This window comes from Nicotiana sylvestris, chromosome 8, assembly GCF_000393655.2.
Source record: "Nicotiana sylvestris chromosome 8, ASM39365v2, whole genome shotgun sequence".
NCBI classification, from domain to species: Eukaryota; Viridiplantae; Streptophyta; class Magnoliopsida; order Solanales; family Solanaceae; genus Nicotiana; species Nicotiana sylvestris.
Window position 1 is genome coordinate 43482628 of NC_091064.1, and position 20590 is coordinate 43503217.

At 38.8% G+C, this 20590-nt stretch overlaps 1 protein-coding gene across 1 annotated transcript in view; it reads left to right on the forward strand.

The window, feature by feature from the left end:
- The first annotated feature begins 212 nt into the window (after window positions 1-212).
- Window positions 213-20590, forward strand: part of LOC104214832 (heavy metal-associated isoprenylated plant protein 4) — a 38817-nt gene continuing 18439 nt past the window's right edge. Inside the window, exons 1-2 of the mRNA XM_070155583.1 lie at window positions 213-345; window positions 2657-2823. Of these exons, the coding sequence (XP_070011684.1) occupies window positions 237-345; window positions 2657-2823 (276 nt within the window). The 5' untranslated portion in view covers window positions 213-236. The remainder of the gene's footprint in view (window positions 346-2656; window positions 2824-20590) is intronic.

The following is a 20590-nucleotide window of genomic DNA, read 5'->3' on the forward strand; positions in this document are numbered from 1 at the left end:
GAGGTGAAGAAAAAAAAAGATGTCAAATCTTTTTGTTTCCAATGACCATTTTGAGGTACAAAAGATTATAATCTACTAATTAAATTCAAATTTTCATGCATCAAGTTTCCACATATTAGTAAACCACCGGCTGCTAATTCCCACCAACCAATTTCAGCCAAGTACTTTAACGAAATCAAAGGAATGAACAATCCCTTTTCTGATCTCTTCTTTTTAGTAAATGCTGAGGGGTTGCCATGTCTAAAGAAGAGAAAAAGATAGAGGTAATCACTGCAGTTTACAAAGTTCGTCTCCACTGCCCAAAATGTGCTCATGATATTAGAAAACCTCTATTGAGGACCCAAGGTACTTAAACATTTTAACTTACTTATTTCTTAATTTTTTAAATATTTTTATTTGTACTACCGAGGGGGTTTCCAAGTCCAATCCAAGTATTCACCCCTATGGACTCCTATTTTGAAGGAAGCCTTGAAGGGTTGAATGAGAGATAGAGCTTCGATCAAGAAGAAGAAAATTGTATATTAGACCTTCGCTCAAGGGAACACCAAGCAAGGGATGATCACTGGCGCTAGCGGGCAGCCGCTCTGTCGTCTATAATACTAGGACCAATAGGTTAGGTTAAAAAAGGATTTGTGTTTGAAAGGGAGAAAGAGAGCCAATTGGTCTGATACGTTTGCCAAAATTAGGGGTGATCATGGTTCGGTGTGGATCGGTTTTTCCCTAAAAAGAAACCAAACCAAGTAAGTCGGTTTTTCAAATATTAGAACCAAACCAAACCAATTAAGTCGGTTTTTTCTCGATTCGGTTTATGTCGGTATTTTCGGTTATTTTTTATTTTTTTTCCTTAAATATAAGACATACACTACTAAACACATATTTCGGCAACCACATTTTTAATGTAACACTATTAAATCAATTGCCCTTTGAGAAATCTATTATTTAGCAAGATATATTAATGATAATTGAATCAAATAGTGATGAATAATTTAAGGACTCAATTAAAAATATATTATTTTTAACATGAAATAGATTCTTACACTTAACAAAAGAAAATTATCAATCAAACTAGAATGTAAAGGTAAAGAACTGTACTAAAAGTGCAAACGATTAACATTTACTATAAAAAATTTGAAACTTTGTATAAAAGTATACATATATATAGGTGTAATTCTAAATTTAAAAGAGCTACTCCTATATTCGGTTTGGTTCGTTTTTTTATTAAAACCAAAACCAAACCAAATTTGATCGGTTTTTAAATTTCAAAACCAAAACCAAACCAAACCAAAAAGTATCGATTTTTTTGGTCGATTTGGTTTGGTTTTCGGTTTGGTTCGGTTTTTCGGATTTTTATGAATACCCTAGCCAAAATAATAACTAGTTTTACCTGAGTTAATAGTATGTTTAGCCAAGTTTCTCCCAAGTCCAAAAATGTTTTTTTTTTCTTTCTAAAAAGTACCTTTTTCTAAGCCTAAAATATTTGGCCAAACTTTTATCACAAAAAAAAGTGCTTTTGGGAAGAAGCAGAAGCACTTTTTGAGAAGCAGAAAAAAATAGTTTCTCTCCAAAAGCACAGACAATTTTTACTTTTTCTTATTACAAAAATACCCTTAGCAAAATGTTGTATATACCAAAATAATCTTACTTATTCTAAATCTAACACATAGGATATTAATGTATAAATATTTCTTCTTATTTTTAGAATAGCTTTCTAATATATAGTAACTTCTGGGATAAATGCTTTTATATTTGTTGAATAATATTTTGATATATTTAAATCATCCTGAAAGAATTAAAGTACTTTTTTATTTTATTTTCATATTTTACTTAAATAAAATGAAAAAACTTAATTATTGTCTTTACTAATAAATTTTTGAAATTATTTATTTACTTTAATATTAACTATTAAATAAATCTCTTTATGTCCTTATTTGTAATTTAATACTTAAAAGTATTTTTTGAAAAGTTTGGTCGAACACAAATTATTATTCAAAAGTGATTTTCAAATTGATTAGCCAAACACAAATAGTTTCTCTCCAAATGTACTTTTATGAAAAATACTTTTCAAAATAAGGTGTTTTTTCCAGTTAGGATGCTAATCTGCAAACATTTGATAGAGCTTTATTTTGAACTGTGGTCTTCACTTTTTAAGGCTACGAGAACATTTATAAAGATTTTCTATTAAAAAGATGAAAACAATGTATTGAAAAGAGACAGCTCTAAGATTCTTTAATGGAAAAGGCTGTCCAATTTGATCCCTTTATTATAATTTATACGGAATATTTAAATTTGTAAGTTTTTGTCCTTGTTCTTAACGGAGTTCCGGAGTGGACTGGACATGGATTTCAAATGTCAAAATATTTTTTAAAAAGGTCCAAATATACTCATTTGCCTTTGACTATAGTTTAATGTACGAGATGATTGACTAACGGAGATAGTATGAATAGTCTCAAAGTATATTGGAGGGGAAAAACAAAACATTTCATACTGTAGAGCAGTAATTTTGACCTTTTTTTCCTTTATTGATTAAAAATATGAAATTTGGTCAATTGGATCTTTTTCCTGTTTTTCTTCCAGGAAGATTGCTCTTGCAATTTTTCTGTATTTTCATCAGTCACCACTGGTTTGACATTGACATGACAATTTAACATGGCTCCAGGAGTTCATACCGTGGATGTGAAACTTGAGAAAGATGAAGTTACAGTAAAAGGTGCTATCGACGCAAAGAAAATTCATCAACGCTTAGAGAAATGGAGTAAAAAGAAAGTCGAAATTGTATCCCAGGCGAAGGTTAAAGACGTTGAAAAGGCAAAGGAAGTGAAAAAGGTAAGAAGCCATATATCTTCTAAATAAAACCTAAAGCTATTACATTTGTTATGGATCTAATCGCTACCCAAAAACAAAAACAAGTCACATTGACATTTCGTCGAAAATTGGCTTGTTGGGAAGGGCTTTTCAAGCCAATTTCCTATGAATTTTGTCAGAAGTTACCGACAAATTCAATCAGAAATTTCCATCTGAAATTAGTATTGTTTTGGTAGTAAATTATATATATATATATATATATATATATATATATTATTAGAATATTTTAACATGTTGCAAGTAATCAATCTTATTTCTCAAGTAAGTAATCTGACTTTTTATGAGCAGTTATCTATAGTTATCAAATCGGAAATAAGATTAATAAAAATGTTTAAGTGTTAGTTAGAATAAATAGTACGAAATAGAAAGTTTTTTTTCTGAAGGATATGCAGATTTAATTGAAAGCAGGAAAAGTATTCTTAACTAAGACTATTACAAACTGGGATTAATCGATTTGAAATAGTCACACACTACCAGAAATTAGGCATTTTCGACCACCAGAACCGTTGAAAAAGGGTTGAAAATTCCGATTTTTTCGACATTTTTTGACAAAATTTGATCGGTCAAAAAATCATTGGTCGGAATCACTTTTTCGATCGGTCAGAAATTTCCGACATACATGGTCAGACAACCTAAAATGGAGGACGACCAAATTTTTTTCTATCCAACGATCGACGTCAGAAAATTTTCAAGTCGAAAAATTGGACATTTTTCAGAAACATCTTTTAATATACTGACCACTTCGGTAGGAAAACTAAAAAAACTCAAGTAATTTTTTCAACTAAAGTGGTAAAAAATCCGTCGAAAAACTATATAAAATACACCACTTGTCAAAAGAAAAAACAACCAAAAAAATCCAGCCAAACAATAAATATTACAATTTCAACCAATCAAACCCATAAAACACGAATTATTAAATTATTAAACATAACGTTTGTACCTAAAAACGTCCAAATACTAGCCTAAGCATAAAAAATATTCAAACAAATCTAAACACTTCAATCAAAACACAATCAAGTCTATCACAATTCACAGCCAACCAAGTCTAAACTTCATAACCACAATCAAGTCTAAAAATCTTCAAAGATATGTCTGTCACAACCAGGTCTAAACACCACATCCATAATCAAAACACTAATCCTCGTCGTCTGATTAAGTCACCTCCGCAGATAGATCTTTGGCATGTTTGTTCACGAAATTCTACCTCTTAGCAAATATTTCATAACATGTTTCCCATTATTGCATCAAATCGTAAATTTATTTTCGGATAGATTCCATCTCTTCTTGATTTTGCAAAGTAGAAGCACCCAAAAAATAATGTGAGGAATATCGTACGATCCAAGTCCATAGACTCTATCCACCTCCATCTCTATCCATATTAAAGTCATATCATCGGTGACAGTTGGGTTAAAATAGGTTGAGTCTGACGCTGCTTGTCCAAACTTTTATGATATCCTTCTTGAGATAAATATGTTATATAACAAACTATTAGTTAAAAACAAAATAGCCTTGAAGTTACGATCTTACATATGTCTCCGACGCACGCTGCTCGACCCGGTCTCTTTTTGTATCGTCCTTTTTTTTATGTGTCTCCCGGAAGACCTTAGCATGAGTCACATCTCTCCCTTCTTCCTTTTCCTCCAAAATAAAAAATTATGAGTTGGGTATAATTTTGATCGCATATGTGTAAAATTAAGAAATTTTTTATAAATAAGTTATCAATATCAATTGATGGGCCTCATAACTAATTGAACCTCCAGCGTGCAACGAGCCACCTTTACTGGAGGCTCAAGCTACTTTTTCTTGTTCACTCTTCTTTTTCCAATCAGGAGCATTCGTCCTTTTATGCCAAACATATGCTCGTAATCATTCGGGCTTGTTACCACCTCTTCGAGCAACATAGAGTATCTTTAATTTGATGACCAACTTTTTTCTCGAATTTATTACTTATTTATTTTCATATTAATATTGCCATGTACACTTCGTCCGAAAAATAACTACTAATATTAGTTGAATATAATAAGTAATATATAAATTTAATTTCTTTTTACCTAAATTGGTTGCACATATGCTCTCTACCATTGTATGGTATCTATCTGCAGGAATTCCATGGCTTATTATAAAATAATTTCATAGACTTCACAATCGCATGTGTAGACTTATAGGATGTCAAAAATCTGTATTAAATTTAACATATGTAATAACCTTCCTTAACATATATAAAACTATATTAAAATTTTTAAAAATAACATAAGAATTGCTTGCTCGTCCTTATAGGGAACGATAAGCAACCGATGATAAGTATCACACTGTACAGACCCTCCAACATTCTAACTGTGTGAATCAATAGGTGTAGATATACCACTAGATAGAGATGTAGATATGTGAGAGCCTATAATTTTCAGCCTAGGTGTGTGTCACGATCCAAAATTCACTAGTCGTGATGACACCTAACCCAACCCGCTAGGTAAGTCAACTAATAACTATCCAAATCCATTAAAGTCAACCAAACAATTAAATAGAGAAGTTAACTGAATTTTATACATTCCCCAAGGACTAGTAGTACAAATCATGAGCTTCTAAGAATAGAGTTCATAAAGCCGATATGAAGAAAATACATCTTCTGTTTGAAAAGTACATAAATAGAGTTTTACAAAGCTAAGGCTATCATGAACAAGAGGCAGCTACATCAAGGACGCAGGTGAACCTTCAAATCCAGCAACCATCGAACGCAGCAACATCAGCATCCGGGATCTACACGCAGTGTGCAGGAAATGTAGTGTGAGTACAACCGACCACATGTACTCAAAAGTAACAAACCTAACCTCAGGTTGAAAGTAGTGACGAGCTAACATATGATTGAGTCCAAAACCTATATTTCCACAATAGCTCATAACAACATAAATGCAAGTATAAAAAAGATATCTCAAAAGTAAAATACTCAGCTAGTTCACAATTCCAGAAAATGATCATGCTTTTCAAATATCTTAATGAAAGAAAATCCCAGATCTCTTACCGAAAATGCCAAAAGTACAAGTAAGTTTGAAAACTTTAATTTTCCAAATACCCTTTCCACAATATATAAAATGTTTCATTTTCTTTCTAACTAAAAAGTATAAAGTGCCTCTTCATACCCACATATCAATATATATAATAAGTCATTGTCATACCTGCTTTTTACCCGCGCCACTGCAAAGGGGCCAGGAGGGAGTTTTTTTCAATTAAAGGACAATCGAAATAGGATTTATTATTAAAGGATCAGAGTCGCCACTTGGGAGATTTATGGTGTCCCAAGTCACCGGTTGAATCCCGAATCGAGGAAAATATTGACTCTATTTAATAGTCCGCGCACCAAAAATCCGAGTAAGGAGTTCTGTTAACCCGGGAAAAGGTGTTAGGCATTCCCGAGTTCCGTGGTTCTAGCACGGTCGCTCAACTGTCACATTCGGCTTATTTATCTGATTTTAATACATGTTGAACCTATGTGCAAATTTAAACTCTTTACCGCTTTTATTATTATTATTTTTAATAAGAATTGCGACGTCGCAAAAACACATCTCCAACCACGTCACATCAATGCACCCGTGGTTATCGACACATTTCAACTACGTCGAGATTTGGATTTGGGCCACATAAATGTGCACCCAAGTTTCAGAAAGTAAATTATTAAAAGCGCGCCTGAAGTGACTAGCGCGTTATTATTTTGGGAAAGCCATGAAATTCGCTAAACGGCCCGTCCCGAAATCTAAGCAATCAATATATACATTTAACGAGGGCCCCGTGATTTATTTATTTTGTTCGGCGAGGCTCGTCTCATTTTTATTCTAAAAGGGCAAACCTAAAGCAATCTATAATTTTCTACTTTATTTGTCTCTAAAAAATAAAAATAAAAAGGAAAAGTCCTAATTAATTAATATTACAAAATCGGGCCTCAAGTTCAAGTCCGGATCCAAATGAAAGGATGAACCTTTTAATTTGAATCCACTACCTAACTTAAAAGCTCAATCCATCCTTGAGTGCTAACGTGCCAATTGCCATATCAGTCTTGGGCCCAAAGAGCCCAAGCCATAAAATTCGTGCAGGCCAACCGTGAATTTTCAGTGGCCCAAAGTGGGCCTAGGACTAGCCTAGTTCAAATGAACAGGATCAGGCCGAGAAGATTGCGGGATAAGCATTTGCACACCACAATTACTCCAACTCTCCAGAGTGTGTTTACCAAATAGTAATAAAATACTACGACGTACGCTCGTTCAAATTAACAACTTATTCATATCCAATTATCATGACCAATTTGTTTAGTCAGTGCTAATGGTGCCTGCTTATTTTAAATAAGTTACTGATGATGCCTACTGATATTACTAGCCTAAACTGTTGATGCCTACTGATATTAAGCTTAACTCGAAATCAAACTTGATGACCCATCATACACTTGCAACCCCAATCATGTTTCTGAATTTGATTTTTTAACAGAATAGTGCTATACTAAAGTGGGCACTATCTATACTAAAGCGGTTGCTAGATAACCATGAATTCAAGTAGTCCCAAAACAAACCAGCGTACATTCGAACATTCTGATGCTTCTGTTTCTAATTAAATTATTGTCCCTAACTAGTCGCCCACTTTGACATGAATCACATATAGCAGAACAAATCAAGAGTTCAAATAACTTCATCTAGTACTAATTGTTATGGTAAAGCAAACTGACAACCTAACAGCTCAAATTTGTAAACTAACAGCATGTCAACATGAGCATAGCAGTTCAGTAGCTCTTAATTTCAATCCGTGTGTATCCACTATTCACATAATACAAAACACATAATCAATATCGACTAGGTATAATTAACTAGTAATTCATCCAATTGTAAACAACAGGCAGCCTACAAATGAACACAATTCTGTGAATATTTCCATTTTTCCAACTTCAAGGAGCTACATCAAGGCGATTCGAAAAGTGTACCTGGAATTGGAACAAATATAAAGTAGAAGAGAGATCAGCAACAGCAGTAATACGAGCAGCAATACAACAGCAGTTCAACAACAGCAGTTGGGAGTTCCAAACAACTACCGACATAGCCCAGAAAGTTTGTAAAAGACCAAACAGCAGCAATCAATATCACCACAAACAAACTCAACCACGCATATATTAAACCCGAAACTGAACCAGTAGACCACTGAACCACTTAAGCAATCAAAGGGAATCGGATTCACTGTCCAGGATTCGAGTTACTCCTACAGATGCAATGAAACCATATCTTTTTTTTGTTTTCTCTTTTTAACTCTCCAGCACTCTCTTAAGATTTTCAGAAAAAAAATCCTTTTTTTTCTGTCTAAAAATGGCTCTATATATAACCCCCCAAAGCAGGCCTGCCCCCCTCAACTCTCAAAAGCACTTTAGGCAGAATTTTTCAACTAATTCTGCCCATCATCTCTCAAACCCCACTATATTATGTTTTCCCTCTTTTTAATTCATTTGTTCCCCACTAAACTTCTTTTTGTTTATTAATCCCACGCGGGTATAGGCAGCCTATTTTTCTATATCAAGTCCTTGTGACCCTCCTTATACCATTATGTTGTGTTCCCCACTAACATATTAGATTAAGGGTTAATTAAGTGCTTTACTGTCAACCCACTTAGCAAGGCCACTTTGCTAAACCTTTAAATCCCAAATTACCCTCCTAAAGTTCCTGAAATTACTGTCCTACCCAATCCCTTTCACTCTTCATTGAACCTTTCAACTCTAACCTATTCAAACCTACCAACTAACTAAGCTGAATCCAACAAACTACAATAGCTATAACCAATTCAACTTATCTAATTCAATCAGTAATTCAAACTAGAACTCAGGTCAGATCAAATAGCATAAAATAAAGACCAATGCATTTGAACAAAATCACATTGAACTACCAAGGTCAAATTTCAGACCATGATTGACACAAATACATGGGAATGACTAACTATGTTCACAATTCTAAATCAAACAAAATGAATGAAACACTGTCACATACTGGATGAACATAACTGAATTTATATGTAAAATGCTGAACAACAAAACAAACAAGGAATCAGACATCACAGAAAGTGAGATCATTTGAACTAGTAATACTAGTAACCAATTTACAAGACTAGACACAGTTTTTATGCAAGAACATTACGGGCACTGACCCTTACAACCAAACTAACGGACAAACATACTCAATCGATTCAGCATATGCCAACCAACCATATGAGAAAAACTAGACCAGAAAAAGCTCCGAAAGAGAAGAGAGAAATAAATTAAAAGTTGATGAAATACTATGAAGCTTAAGCAGATAAATAACAACAAAAATAGAAAAGAAAAAGAAGAAAAATACCTCAAAATTACAGGCTAACTCCGAACAGTTCCCATTTTAGACTTCAACTCAAACTTTTGAGGTCTAAATGGACCTTAATCGAGTGTTCTCGACTGAAAACACTCGACTAAAGTCGATTAAGAACCTCAAATTTTCCCTTTACTCAGACAGGTTCCAGGTTTTGGCTCTCTAGGGTTCTTCAATTGATTTGAAACTCGACCAGTTCTAACAAGATTCGAGCCAGACCAAGGGCGTTTTAGGCACGAGGGAGGTCAGGTGGATAGCTGGTGTGAGTTTGGGGTTCATTAGATGAACTAGGGTTTTGGGTTCTGAGCTTCGATTGAAGATTCAAAAAAGTCGGGGATGATTCAAGGAAAACTAAGTGTGGGACTGGAACGAAGAAGTCTTGGGGAGGTTGTGGTGTGAATTTGGAGGCTATTGGACGAGATAGGGTTCCGACCTGATTTTCGATCTAACATTCGAGGTACACGGCTGGGATTCGAGGGATAAGAGTTAGGGATCCGGAATGGGGAGGTCAAGGGGAATCAGTGGTGAGAAGATAGGGTCATTTGGACCACCGGAACCGTCGTGAGGCGATTTCCGGTGGGCGAAGCACGGTGGTTGAAGGCGGCGGATCTGTTTGGTCTCTGAAGCTCAGAGACGAACAGGTGTGGAGGGGTATGGCTTTGGGGCGTGGGGTAAGGGATTGGACTTGTATACGGAGGGGGTGTTTTAATCCTGGCCGTTGGATCAAGCACGATCAACGGCCAGGATCAAGGAGATTAACCCATACGGCGTCGTTTGGTCTAAGTAGGGGGTCGGTTTGAACCGGGTAACGGGTCAGGCTTGGTCCTTGGATGTGGGCATTGATCTGTGACCGTTGGATATGGCTTGATTGGATGGCTGAGATTGTTTGCCATTGAGACGACGTAGCTTGGTACCTATACTACGTCGTTTCACCATCCTGTGAGAGGAGCTGCCTGGACCGGGTTTGGGGTAAAATTTTAGCCCGATTTTTTGGTCCAAAATAATGGCCCAATCCGATTTCACTATTTTCTTTTTCCCTCTCATTTTCTTTTAATTCCTAAAAACCAAAATTCCTAAATTAAATTGTAAAACCAAGATTATTTTGAAACGATATTAATTAACCCTTAACAACAATTAACACACAAGATCAAACAAAAAATAAATCACACAATTAAACAATAAAATGACAAAGCTACCCAAAATCCATATTTTTGTGATTTTCATTCTTTAAGATAGGACATGGTTTAATTAACTCAAAAAATGCACAATTAAATCCTAAATATGCATGCAAAAAATGTATTTTTGGTATTTTTCAATTAATTAAAACAAGAAATAAACATGCACAGACAAAATATAAATAAATCACAAACAACACAAAACCATTTTATTTTGAATTTTTGGGAGTAGTTCTCATAGGGCAAAAATCACGTGCTCACAGCTACCCCTCTTTGTCCGAAAACACAAAGAGTTTTCGCGCAAAGATAAAGTGAGCGGATACGAGCGATTTTTGCCCGTTGGAATACTCCGTGTGAAGCATTTTTGGATAGTTTTAACCGAACCTTTGCTTCAAAGGTTTCCTACATATCCCTGGCTAGAAGGGAATCAGGTTAATGTAGTTCGGGAAGTTTTGGTAGCTGGGACTACCATGAGACTGCATTTTTGCCGTTACTGCTGCTGCATGCTGTTGCTACTGCTTTTCGACCTCCTTATTACACCTTGATGAAAGATAAAGAAGTTATACTAAGCTATGATCTATGAATTACAAAGATTTATTCTCAACTTGGTCATGTGACTGTTGCTGCCGTGTTGCCTTGTGTTTCCTCTGGTATTTCTTTACTTCTGATTTGACTTGTATTCTCCCTTGATTTCCGATCTCGAACTGCTTATTTCCTCCTTGTGAGCTTCGCATTGTTTTTCCTTCGAATCTTGAACTGCCTTCCTCTGCTGGGGATTTTTGTTGTTTCCCGCTGGGGATTTTTGTTGTTTCCCTCTGCTTTACTGACTTCAACAACAATTACTTCTTAAAATATAACACCTCCATTCTCCAGGCGGGCTCCTGACTTCAATAACTTCTTAAAGATAACACATCTATTCTCCAGGCGGGCTCCTGACTTCATTAACTTAAAATTTAACAACCTCCATTCTACAGGCAGGCTCCTGACTTCAACAGCAACTTGAAATTGTAACAACCTCTGTTCAACAGGCGGGCTCCTAACTTCATCAACTCAAAATTTAGCAACCTCCATTCTACAGGCGGGCTCCTGACTTCAACAACTTAAAATATAATAACCTCCATTCTACAGGCGGGCTCCTGACTTCAACAACTTAAAATTTAGCAACCTCCATTCTACAGGCGGGCTCCTGACTTCTTCAACTTAAAATATAACAACCTCCATTCTACAGGCGGGCTCCTGACTTCAACTACAACTTCCAAAATATAACACCTCCATTTTTCAGGCGGGCTCCTGACTTCGACTACGACTTAAAAGATAATACCTCCATTTTCCAAGCGGGCTCCTGACTTCAACTACTTCTTAAAAATATAGCACCTCCATTCTCCAGGCGGGTTCCTGACTTCGATAAACAATTTAAAGATAATATCTCCATTCGCCAGGCGGGCTCCTGACTTCAACTACGACTTAAAAGATAATACCTCCATTCTCCAGGCGGGCTCCTGACTTCAACTAACTTTAAAATGTAACACCTCCATTCTTCAGGCAGGCTCCTAACTCCAACTTGACTTTAAAACATAGCACATCCATTCTCCAGGCGGGTTCCTGATTTCAACTACGACTTAAAAGATAATACCTCCATTCTCCAGGCGGGCTCCTGACTTCAACTACTTCTTAAAAATATAGCACCTCCATTCTCCAGGCGGGTTCCTGACTTCGATAAACAATTTAAAGATAATACCTCCATTCTCCAGGCGGGCTCCTGACTTCAACTACGACTTAAAAGATAATACCTCCATTCTCCAGGCAGGCTCTTGACTTCAACTACTTCTTAAAAATATAGCACCTCTATTCTCCAGGCGGGTTCCTGACTTCGATAAACAATTTAAAGATAATACATCCATTCTCCAGGCGGGCTCCTGACTTCAACTACGACTTAAAAGATAATACCTCCATTCTCCAGGTGGGCTCCTGACTTCAACTAACTTTAAAATGTAACGCCTCCATTCTTCAGGCGGGCTCCTGACTTCAATAAACTTTAAAATGTAACACCTCTATTCTTCAGGCGGGCTCCTGACTTCAACAAACTTTAAAATATAACACCTCTATTCTCCAGGCGGGCTCCTGACCTCAACTATTTCGTAAAATGTAATACCTCCATTCTCCAGGCGGGTTCCTGACTTCAACTACTTCTTAAAGAATGCGTTTTATTATTGTTGTTCCTTCCTGCCTCCCGAACCATTTTCCTTCTAACTTGAATCATCCTCTTTCAGAACTGCTTCCCTCAAAACTGGTGTTTTATTCCTCTGAAAACTGTTGGGGATAACACTGATATCACAAATATGTTATTTTCCTTCTTCAAAGACTACTTCCTTTAAAGCTGGTGCTTTCACTTCTCTGAAACCTGCCGAGGATAACACTGCTGGGGGAATTATCTTCCTTCTTTAAGACTAGTTACTTTCCTCCTTTTAACAATGGCGGGGATGGCACTGATTCAAAGACCACTACCCTTAAAACTCGGGTTATCTTGCTTCTTCCAAGATTGCTTTCTTTAAAACTTGTATTTCCTTCTCCCGTATACTGCTGGGATTCCACTTCCTTAAAAACTTGTGTTATCTTCCATCTTCCCCAAGTGGGTATCTGATTTCAAGAAAATTTTCTGCCCCAATTCGATAATCTTCTTTGTGGCCATGTCTTCCCGCTGTCAATAACATTTCCTTTCCCCTGCTTCAAATCAAAGAAAAATTTGTTAGTTTAAAACATGGTGAGTGGTCGCGCCACTCCTGCTGGGGATGGTTTTTCCTCTTTTCCTTTCCCTGCTATGCGCTTTATTACAAAACTTGCTGGGGATGATATTCCTGCTGGGGATGGTTTTTCTTTTCTCTTCCTTCCCCGCTCTGTGTTGTCCGACCATCGCGGAACTTCGTCGATAATCTGCCGGAGTTGTTCCTGCATCTCACAAATCTGCTGGGGATCCTCTTGGAATTTGATCCATAACTTTTCAACTGTTGTTTTTTTTTCTGTTTTTCTCCAATTTCCCCTGGAAATTCGGTCCTCCTGGAATCTAGACCCATTCATCATTTGGTCTTGTGACAAACTTCTTTTCGCTTTGTTGCCTTATCTTTGGCCCGTCCTATCCACATTGTGTTTTTGCACCATCTTGGCAACTAGTAATAAGCTCTGAAAAATCCTTTTCAAAAATAAACTGTTGGGGAGATAAAGTCTTTAGACCAAGAAATGAAAAAGTGATGATTTCAAAAGATAGAAAAGGAAGGAGTCTTTCTGAACAAATACTGGGGAAAAAGAAAGCAAAGAACTTATCTGAATGATATAACCGATCCCAACGATCATGTCGTGCATTCTGGATTAATCAACTCAGTCTACTTGTATCAATCAATCTTTCGGGCGGCCTCATCTTGCTGGGTATAAACAGGAACTCAACTCTTTGCCAAATGCGGATCCTTTCCGCCAATCTTGTCTTGTCACCTCATAGTGCCCTTCGAGGGGTTTTCACTACTAAGACTTTCTCATTTCGCTCAACTCCCATCGCCTTATGGTGCCCGTGAAGGTTTTCACCGATAAGACTCTCTCGTTTTATTTCTCTCAACTTACGTCGCCTTATGGTGCCTGCGGAGGTTTTCATCGATAAAACTCTCTCATTTTATTTTATTTTTTTGCAGCTGGGGATTGGAGTGTTACCGATATGACTCTCTCTGTTGGGGATTCTTTCGGCTACCAATTCATTTCCAGCTTATGATCTTCTTCTCTGCTGGGGATCAGAGTGTTATTCCCGACTTCCGTTTGCATGACTTGGCACTTCTCGGATACTGATCGGGAGGTCTTTTTGGACATCAATATGGGTTTTTGTGTATGGCTAAAAGAAAAGGGGTATCAAAAGGGTTCAAAATCATTTTGATGGGTAAAACATTACAACTCTTGGAATCGAACTTTCTTCCCAATATTACAAACACAAACTTCTGCCCCAGTTTTTCTTGGTTGGGGATTTTATTATTTTTTTTTTGTTACACCATGACCGAGCCATGAGGCACCTACGTATCCTTCTTTGAGGAATCAGGTCAAACGTAGTTCCCAATTCCTTTGTTTTTCTTGTGACTTTTCTTTTTGTCTTTATTATCATTATTTTTCTCTTCTCTTTTCTTTTCATTTTCATTACTGATTCCAAAAGAGGGATATGAAAGAATAAATAAGGCTCAAAGGGGGAAGCAAAGGTTAAAGTGTTTGGATAGAAGAAAGAATTGCCTCCGTCATTTCATTCTCCGATAAATGCCAAGTACAAACAAACAACAATTACAATCAAAAGAAATCATACATAATATCTCTTAACTGCATCCAAATTGATAGCCATGTCGACGCATTTCCCTTCGATTTCTGTTAAACATAAAGCGCCATTGGATAACACTATGGTCACAATAAACGGTCATTGCCAATTCGGGGCAAACTTGCCCTTTGCTTCGGTCTGATGTGGCAGGATTCGTTTCCACACCTGCTGCCCCACTTCAAATTTTCTGGGGCGCACCTTCTTGTTGTAGGCTCTTGCAATTCTCCTTTGATACAATTGGCCATGGCATACTGCTGCCAATCGCTTTTCATCAATCAAGTTCAACTGCTCCAATCGGGCTTTGACCCATTCATCGTCATCAATCCCAGCCTCAGCGATAATCCGAAGGGATGGAATTTCAACTTCTGCCGGTATTACTGCTTTAGTTCCGTATACCAACAAATAAGGAGTTGCCCCTACTGAAGTACGGACAGTAGTGAGATAACCCAACAATGCAAATGGTAATTTCTCATGTCATTGTCTGGATCCTTCTATCATCTTCCTCAGTATCTTCTTTATGTTCTTGTTGGCCGCCTCGACCGCTCCATTCGCCTTAGGACGATATGGTATGGAATTACGGTGTGTAATCTTGAACTGTTGACACACTTCTTTCATCAAACCGCTGTTAAGATTAGCACCATTGTCCGTGATGATCACTTTTGGGATCCCAATCTACAGATGATATGGGAATGAACAAAATCTACCACTGCCTTCTTGGTTACCGACTTGAAAGTCTTAGCTTCAACCCACTTAGTAAAATAATCGATGGTCACCAGAATGAACCTATGACCGTTGGTAGCTGCCGGCTCAATTGGCCCAATGACATCCATGCCCCAGGCAACAAATGGCCATGGTGCTGACATTGTATGCAATTCTGTCGGCGGAGAATGAATCAGATCTCCGTGTATCTGACACTGATGGCACTTCCACACGAAACCGATACAATCACGCTCCATAGTGAGCCAATAGTACCCTGCTCGAAGAATCTTCTTTGCCAATACATATCCGCTCATATGTGGCCCACAAACTCCAGCATGTACCTCTGTCATAACTGTCGTGGCTTGACTAGCATCTATACATCTCAGCAATCCCAAATCTGGTGTTCTTTTGTACAACACTCCCCCACTGAGGAAAAATCCATTTGCCAATCGCTGAATGGCTCTCTTTTGATCTCCGGTGGCCTGCTTTGGGTATATCCCCATCCTGAGGTATTCCTTGACATCATAAAACCATGGCTCGCCGTCTATTTCTTCCTCTATCATGTTGCAATAAGCATGCTGATTACGAACCTGGATATGCAACGGATCAACATGAATTTTGTCTGGGTGGTGCAACATCAATGCTAAGGTGGCCAAAGCATCGGCAACCTCATTATAAACTCTTGGGATGTGTCTGAACTCCACTGATCGAAATCGCTTGCTCAGATCGTGCAAACATTGTCGATATGGTATGAGCTTCAAATCCCTTGTTTCCCATTAACCCTGAATCTGATGCACCAGGAGGTCCGAGTCTCCCATGACCAAGACGTACTGGACGTCCATGTCTACAGCTAACCGTAAACCCAAAATGCATGCCTCATATTCAGCCATGTTTTTGGTACAATAGAAATGTAGTTGTGCCGTAACAGGATAATGATGTCCTGTTTTAGAAATAAGTACTGCTCCTATTCCAACTCCTTTCGCATTTGCGGCTCCATCAAAGAAGAGCTTCCAACCTGGTTCTTCAGATAATTCCATTTCATCTACATGCATCACTTCTTCATCAGGAAAATACGTCCTCAAGGGCTCATATTCTTCATCAACAGGATTCTCGGCCAAGTGATCAGCCAATGCTTGGGCCTTCATGGCCGTCCTCGTCACATAGACGATGTCGAATTCTGTGAGTAATATCTACCATTTCGCCAATCTCCCTGTGGGCATAGGCTTCTGAAAAATATACTTCAGTGGATCCTAGCGTGAAATGAGATAAGTAGTATATGATGACAGATAATGCTTCAATTTTTGGGCCACCCAAGTTAGGGTGCAACATGTCTTCTCGAGTTGAGTGTACTTAACCTCATAGCCTGTAAACTTCTTGATGAGATAATAGATGGCTTGCTCCTTCCTTCCCGTAATGTCGTGCTGCCCCAGTATGCAGCCGAACGAATTCTCCAGGACCGTTAGATAAAGAATTAACGGTCTTCCCGGCTCAGGTGGAACCAACACAGGTGGATTTGATAAATATCCTTTGATTTGGTCAAATGCTTCTTGACATTCTGCCGTCCATTCTACCGCAGCATCTTTCTTCAGTAGCCGAAAAATGGGTTCACAAGTTGTTGTGAGTTGAGTAATAAACATGCTGATATAATTCTACCTTCCTAACAGATTCATTACTTCTGTCTTGTTCTTCGGCGGTGGCAAATCTTGGATGGATTTGATCTTTGACGGGTCCAACTCAATACCTCGCCGACTAATGATGAATCCCAACAACTTTCCAAATGGAACACTAAATGCACATTTGGCCGGGTTGAGCTTAATATCGTACCTTCGAAGTCTCTGGAAAAACTTCCTTAGGTCTACTACGTGGTCTCCCTGATGCTTGGATTTTATGATCACATCGTCCACGTATACCTCAATCTCTTTGTGTATCATGTCATGAAACACAGTAGTCATTGCTCTCATGTACATTGCCCCAGCATTCTTCAAACCAAATGGTATTACCCGGTAGAAATAAGTCCCCCACAGCGTAATGAAAGCCGTCTTTTCCGCATCTTCTTCATCCATCAGAATCTGATGATACCCAGCATAACAATCCACAAAAGACTCGATCTCTCGTACGGCACAATTATCGATCAAGATATGCATGTTGGGTAATGGAAAGTTATCCTTTGGGCTTGCCCTGTTCAGATTGCGGTAATCGACACACACCCTGATCTTCCCATCTTTCTTCGGCATTGGCACCACATTAGCCAACCAATCAGGATATCGAGTGACCCGAATAACCTTTGCCTGCAGCTACTTGGTTACTTCTTCTTTAATCTTCACACTTATATCTGTCTTGAACTTCCTCAATTTCTACTTGACGGGAGGGCACGCCGGGTCAGTGGGTAATTTGTGAACCACTATATCGGTGCTTAAGCCCGGCATGTCATCGTACGACCATGCAAAAACATCTTTGAATTCAATGAGTGCTTTGATTAGTTCCTCCCTGATATTCGGTGCAATCTGGATGCTTATTTTAGTTTCCCTGATACCAACTGCATCCCCTAAGTTGATGGCTTCTGTGTCAGTTAAGTTGGGCTTGGGTTTCTCTTCAAACTGGCTTAACTCTCTGTTTATCTCTTCGAAGGCTTCATCCTCATCGTATTCTGATTCATCATCATAATCGACCTCTTGTACAATTAGCTCGGAATCAGATTGATTTTTTAGCCTGGGTTGAAGATCCGTTGTGCATGCCATGTCATTAGAACCAATATAAAGAGAACTGTTCAGAAAGAGAAAAGAAGAAAACAAAGTAAAAACAAAATAAGAAGAACAAAAGCTTTCACTTTATTAAAATACGGGATAACAGAGTTTCACACTTTGCCGAATACAAAACAAAACTGGATTACAACCCTGGAATAATCCAAAAACAAGAAAGAAAAATCAGAGCCTACTACAAGACTCCCTCCGGGTAGGAATGGGAGTGGCCATCCAATTGTTGATATTTGCCCTAGGCCCCACAAACTGTACATCTAACCTACTGGACCCTTCTCCAGCTTCTATCATGTTGACATCGGCGAACAGCCTTTCAAAGCCCTCATTCAAATCTCCATCTGGCCCAATCAGTGGTCCGAGAACTTTCGGGACCGACAACTTTCTGATACCTGCTCTGACAAAGGATCTGGAAAGACGTGGAACTGGCTTGGGAAGAACCCAAACTTTCTTCTTCAACTTTCGGGCCCGCCTTACATCCGCCGCTGTAGGCTTGAACCCCAACCCAAAGGTATCCAGATTTTTGGGCAAAGAAACCGGTTGAACAATACCTTACAGATCAACCCCCAAACCTTTTCCTGGTACAAACCTGCTGTTTAGCATTTCCGAGGCTACCATGAAGGTCGCAGTTGCGATCCTGGGAAGTGGAAGGTCCTCGCCTTCAGAAATTTTGTCCACTGAAACTGCGTCGAAAACCTGGTACACCCATGGACCTTTATCATCATCAGTTTCTATGAATGGCACATGGCATCACTTACGGCGCTTGTATTGTCTTCCCCATGTACTATGATCTTTTGCATGTCCCACTCGAATTTGACCATCTGATGTAATGTAGAAGGCACTGCTTTGGCGGCGTGGATCCAGGGTCGCCCCAACAGAAGATTATATGACACTGCCACGTCTAACACTTGAAACTCCATGGTGAAATCGACTGGACCAATTGTTAATTCAAGTATGATGTCACCCACTGTGTCTGTACCACCACCATCAAACCCTCGAACATAGATGTTGTTCTTGTGAATCCTGTCATTATCGACCTTCAGTTTGTTCAATGTGGCCAAAGGACAAATATTGGCACTGGACCCATTATCAATCAGTACTCGAGTGACTACCGAGTCTTCGTACTTCACGGTCAAATAAAGGGCTCTATTATGTTCTGTACCCTCCACGGGCAACTCGTCGTCTGAAAAAGTGACCCTGTTGACCTCGAAAATCTTGTTTGATATTTTCTCCAAATGATTCACGGAAATCTTATCCGGGACATGGTCTTCATTCAGAATTTTCATCAATACCCGGCGGTGCTCGTCTGAATGGATCAACAATGATAACAATGAGATCTGTGTCGGGGTCTTCCTCAACTGCTCCACAATGGAGTAATCTTGCACCTTCATTTTCTTTAAAAATTCTTCCGCCTCTTCTTCGGTAACTGGATTCTTTATCGCTACCGGATTGGCCCTTCTTAACTCTGCGGGAGCAAAACACCTTCCCGAACGAGTTAACCCCTGTGCCTCACATATTTCTTCCACAACTTCCTTCCCCCTGTGCATTACCATTACTTGATTGTAGCTCCATGGCACAGCTTTCTCGCTGATTATCGGCAACTGCATTACTGGCCTGATAACAACTGGTCCTATGCATGCCCCTTTCACGGCTACTGGCTTATTTGATATCCCTTGCACCGTTACTTTGACCGGATCTGGATTCTTGGCAACATGAGACGAACTCTTTCCTATCATCACCACTGGCTTGCCTTCTACCCTTTCCGACTGTACTACCGTTTTTCCACTGATCAACTTTTCTTTCGGACTGGCACAGATCATCATTACCGTTTGTGAGGGCTTCTTGAGCCTCCCTCCTTCGTGCACTAGTTCGATCATGTGGGCTTCATGGTGTGCCGGCAACGGGTTCTGATTGATGTTAGGTGCCTCTGGCTCCTGGACCTCGATCCTATTTGTGTCAATGAGATCTTGTACGGTAGTCTTCAACTTACAACACTTCTCAATATCATGCTCGGGAGCCCCCGAACAATATTACAGCTTACCGAGTGGTCCAGATTTTTGGGAAGGGGATTTGGCAATTTGGGCTCCACAGGACTCAATAGGCCTAACTGCCTCAATTTGTGGAACAGAGTAGTATAGGTTTCTCCCAGCGGAGTGAATGTTCTCGGCCTCTGCACCCTTTCGTTCCTGAAAGTCTAATTCCCACAGAAACCTGGTCCCGAAGGATTCCTGTAGGCCCTTGGTGGTGGATATGTATTTTGTGGAGGTGGATATGTATTTTGGGGAGCCAGCGCATGCCATTGCGGGTGAGCCGGGGGCTGGGTGTAAGTTTGGGCGTGATGGACAGAGAAATGTGGCTCTTGTAGTGGATAGTAGGGTTGTGGAGGGCCGTATGGAATGTGTGGGTAAT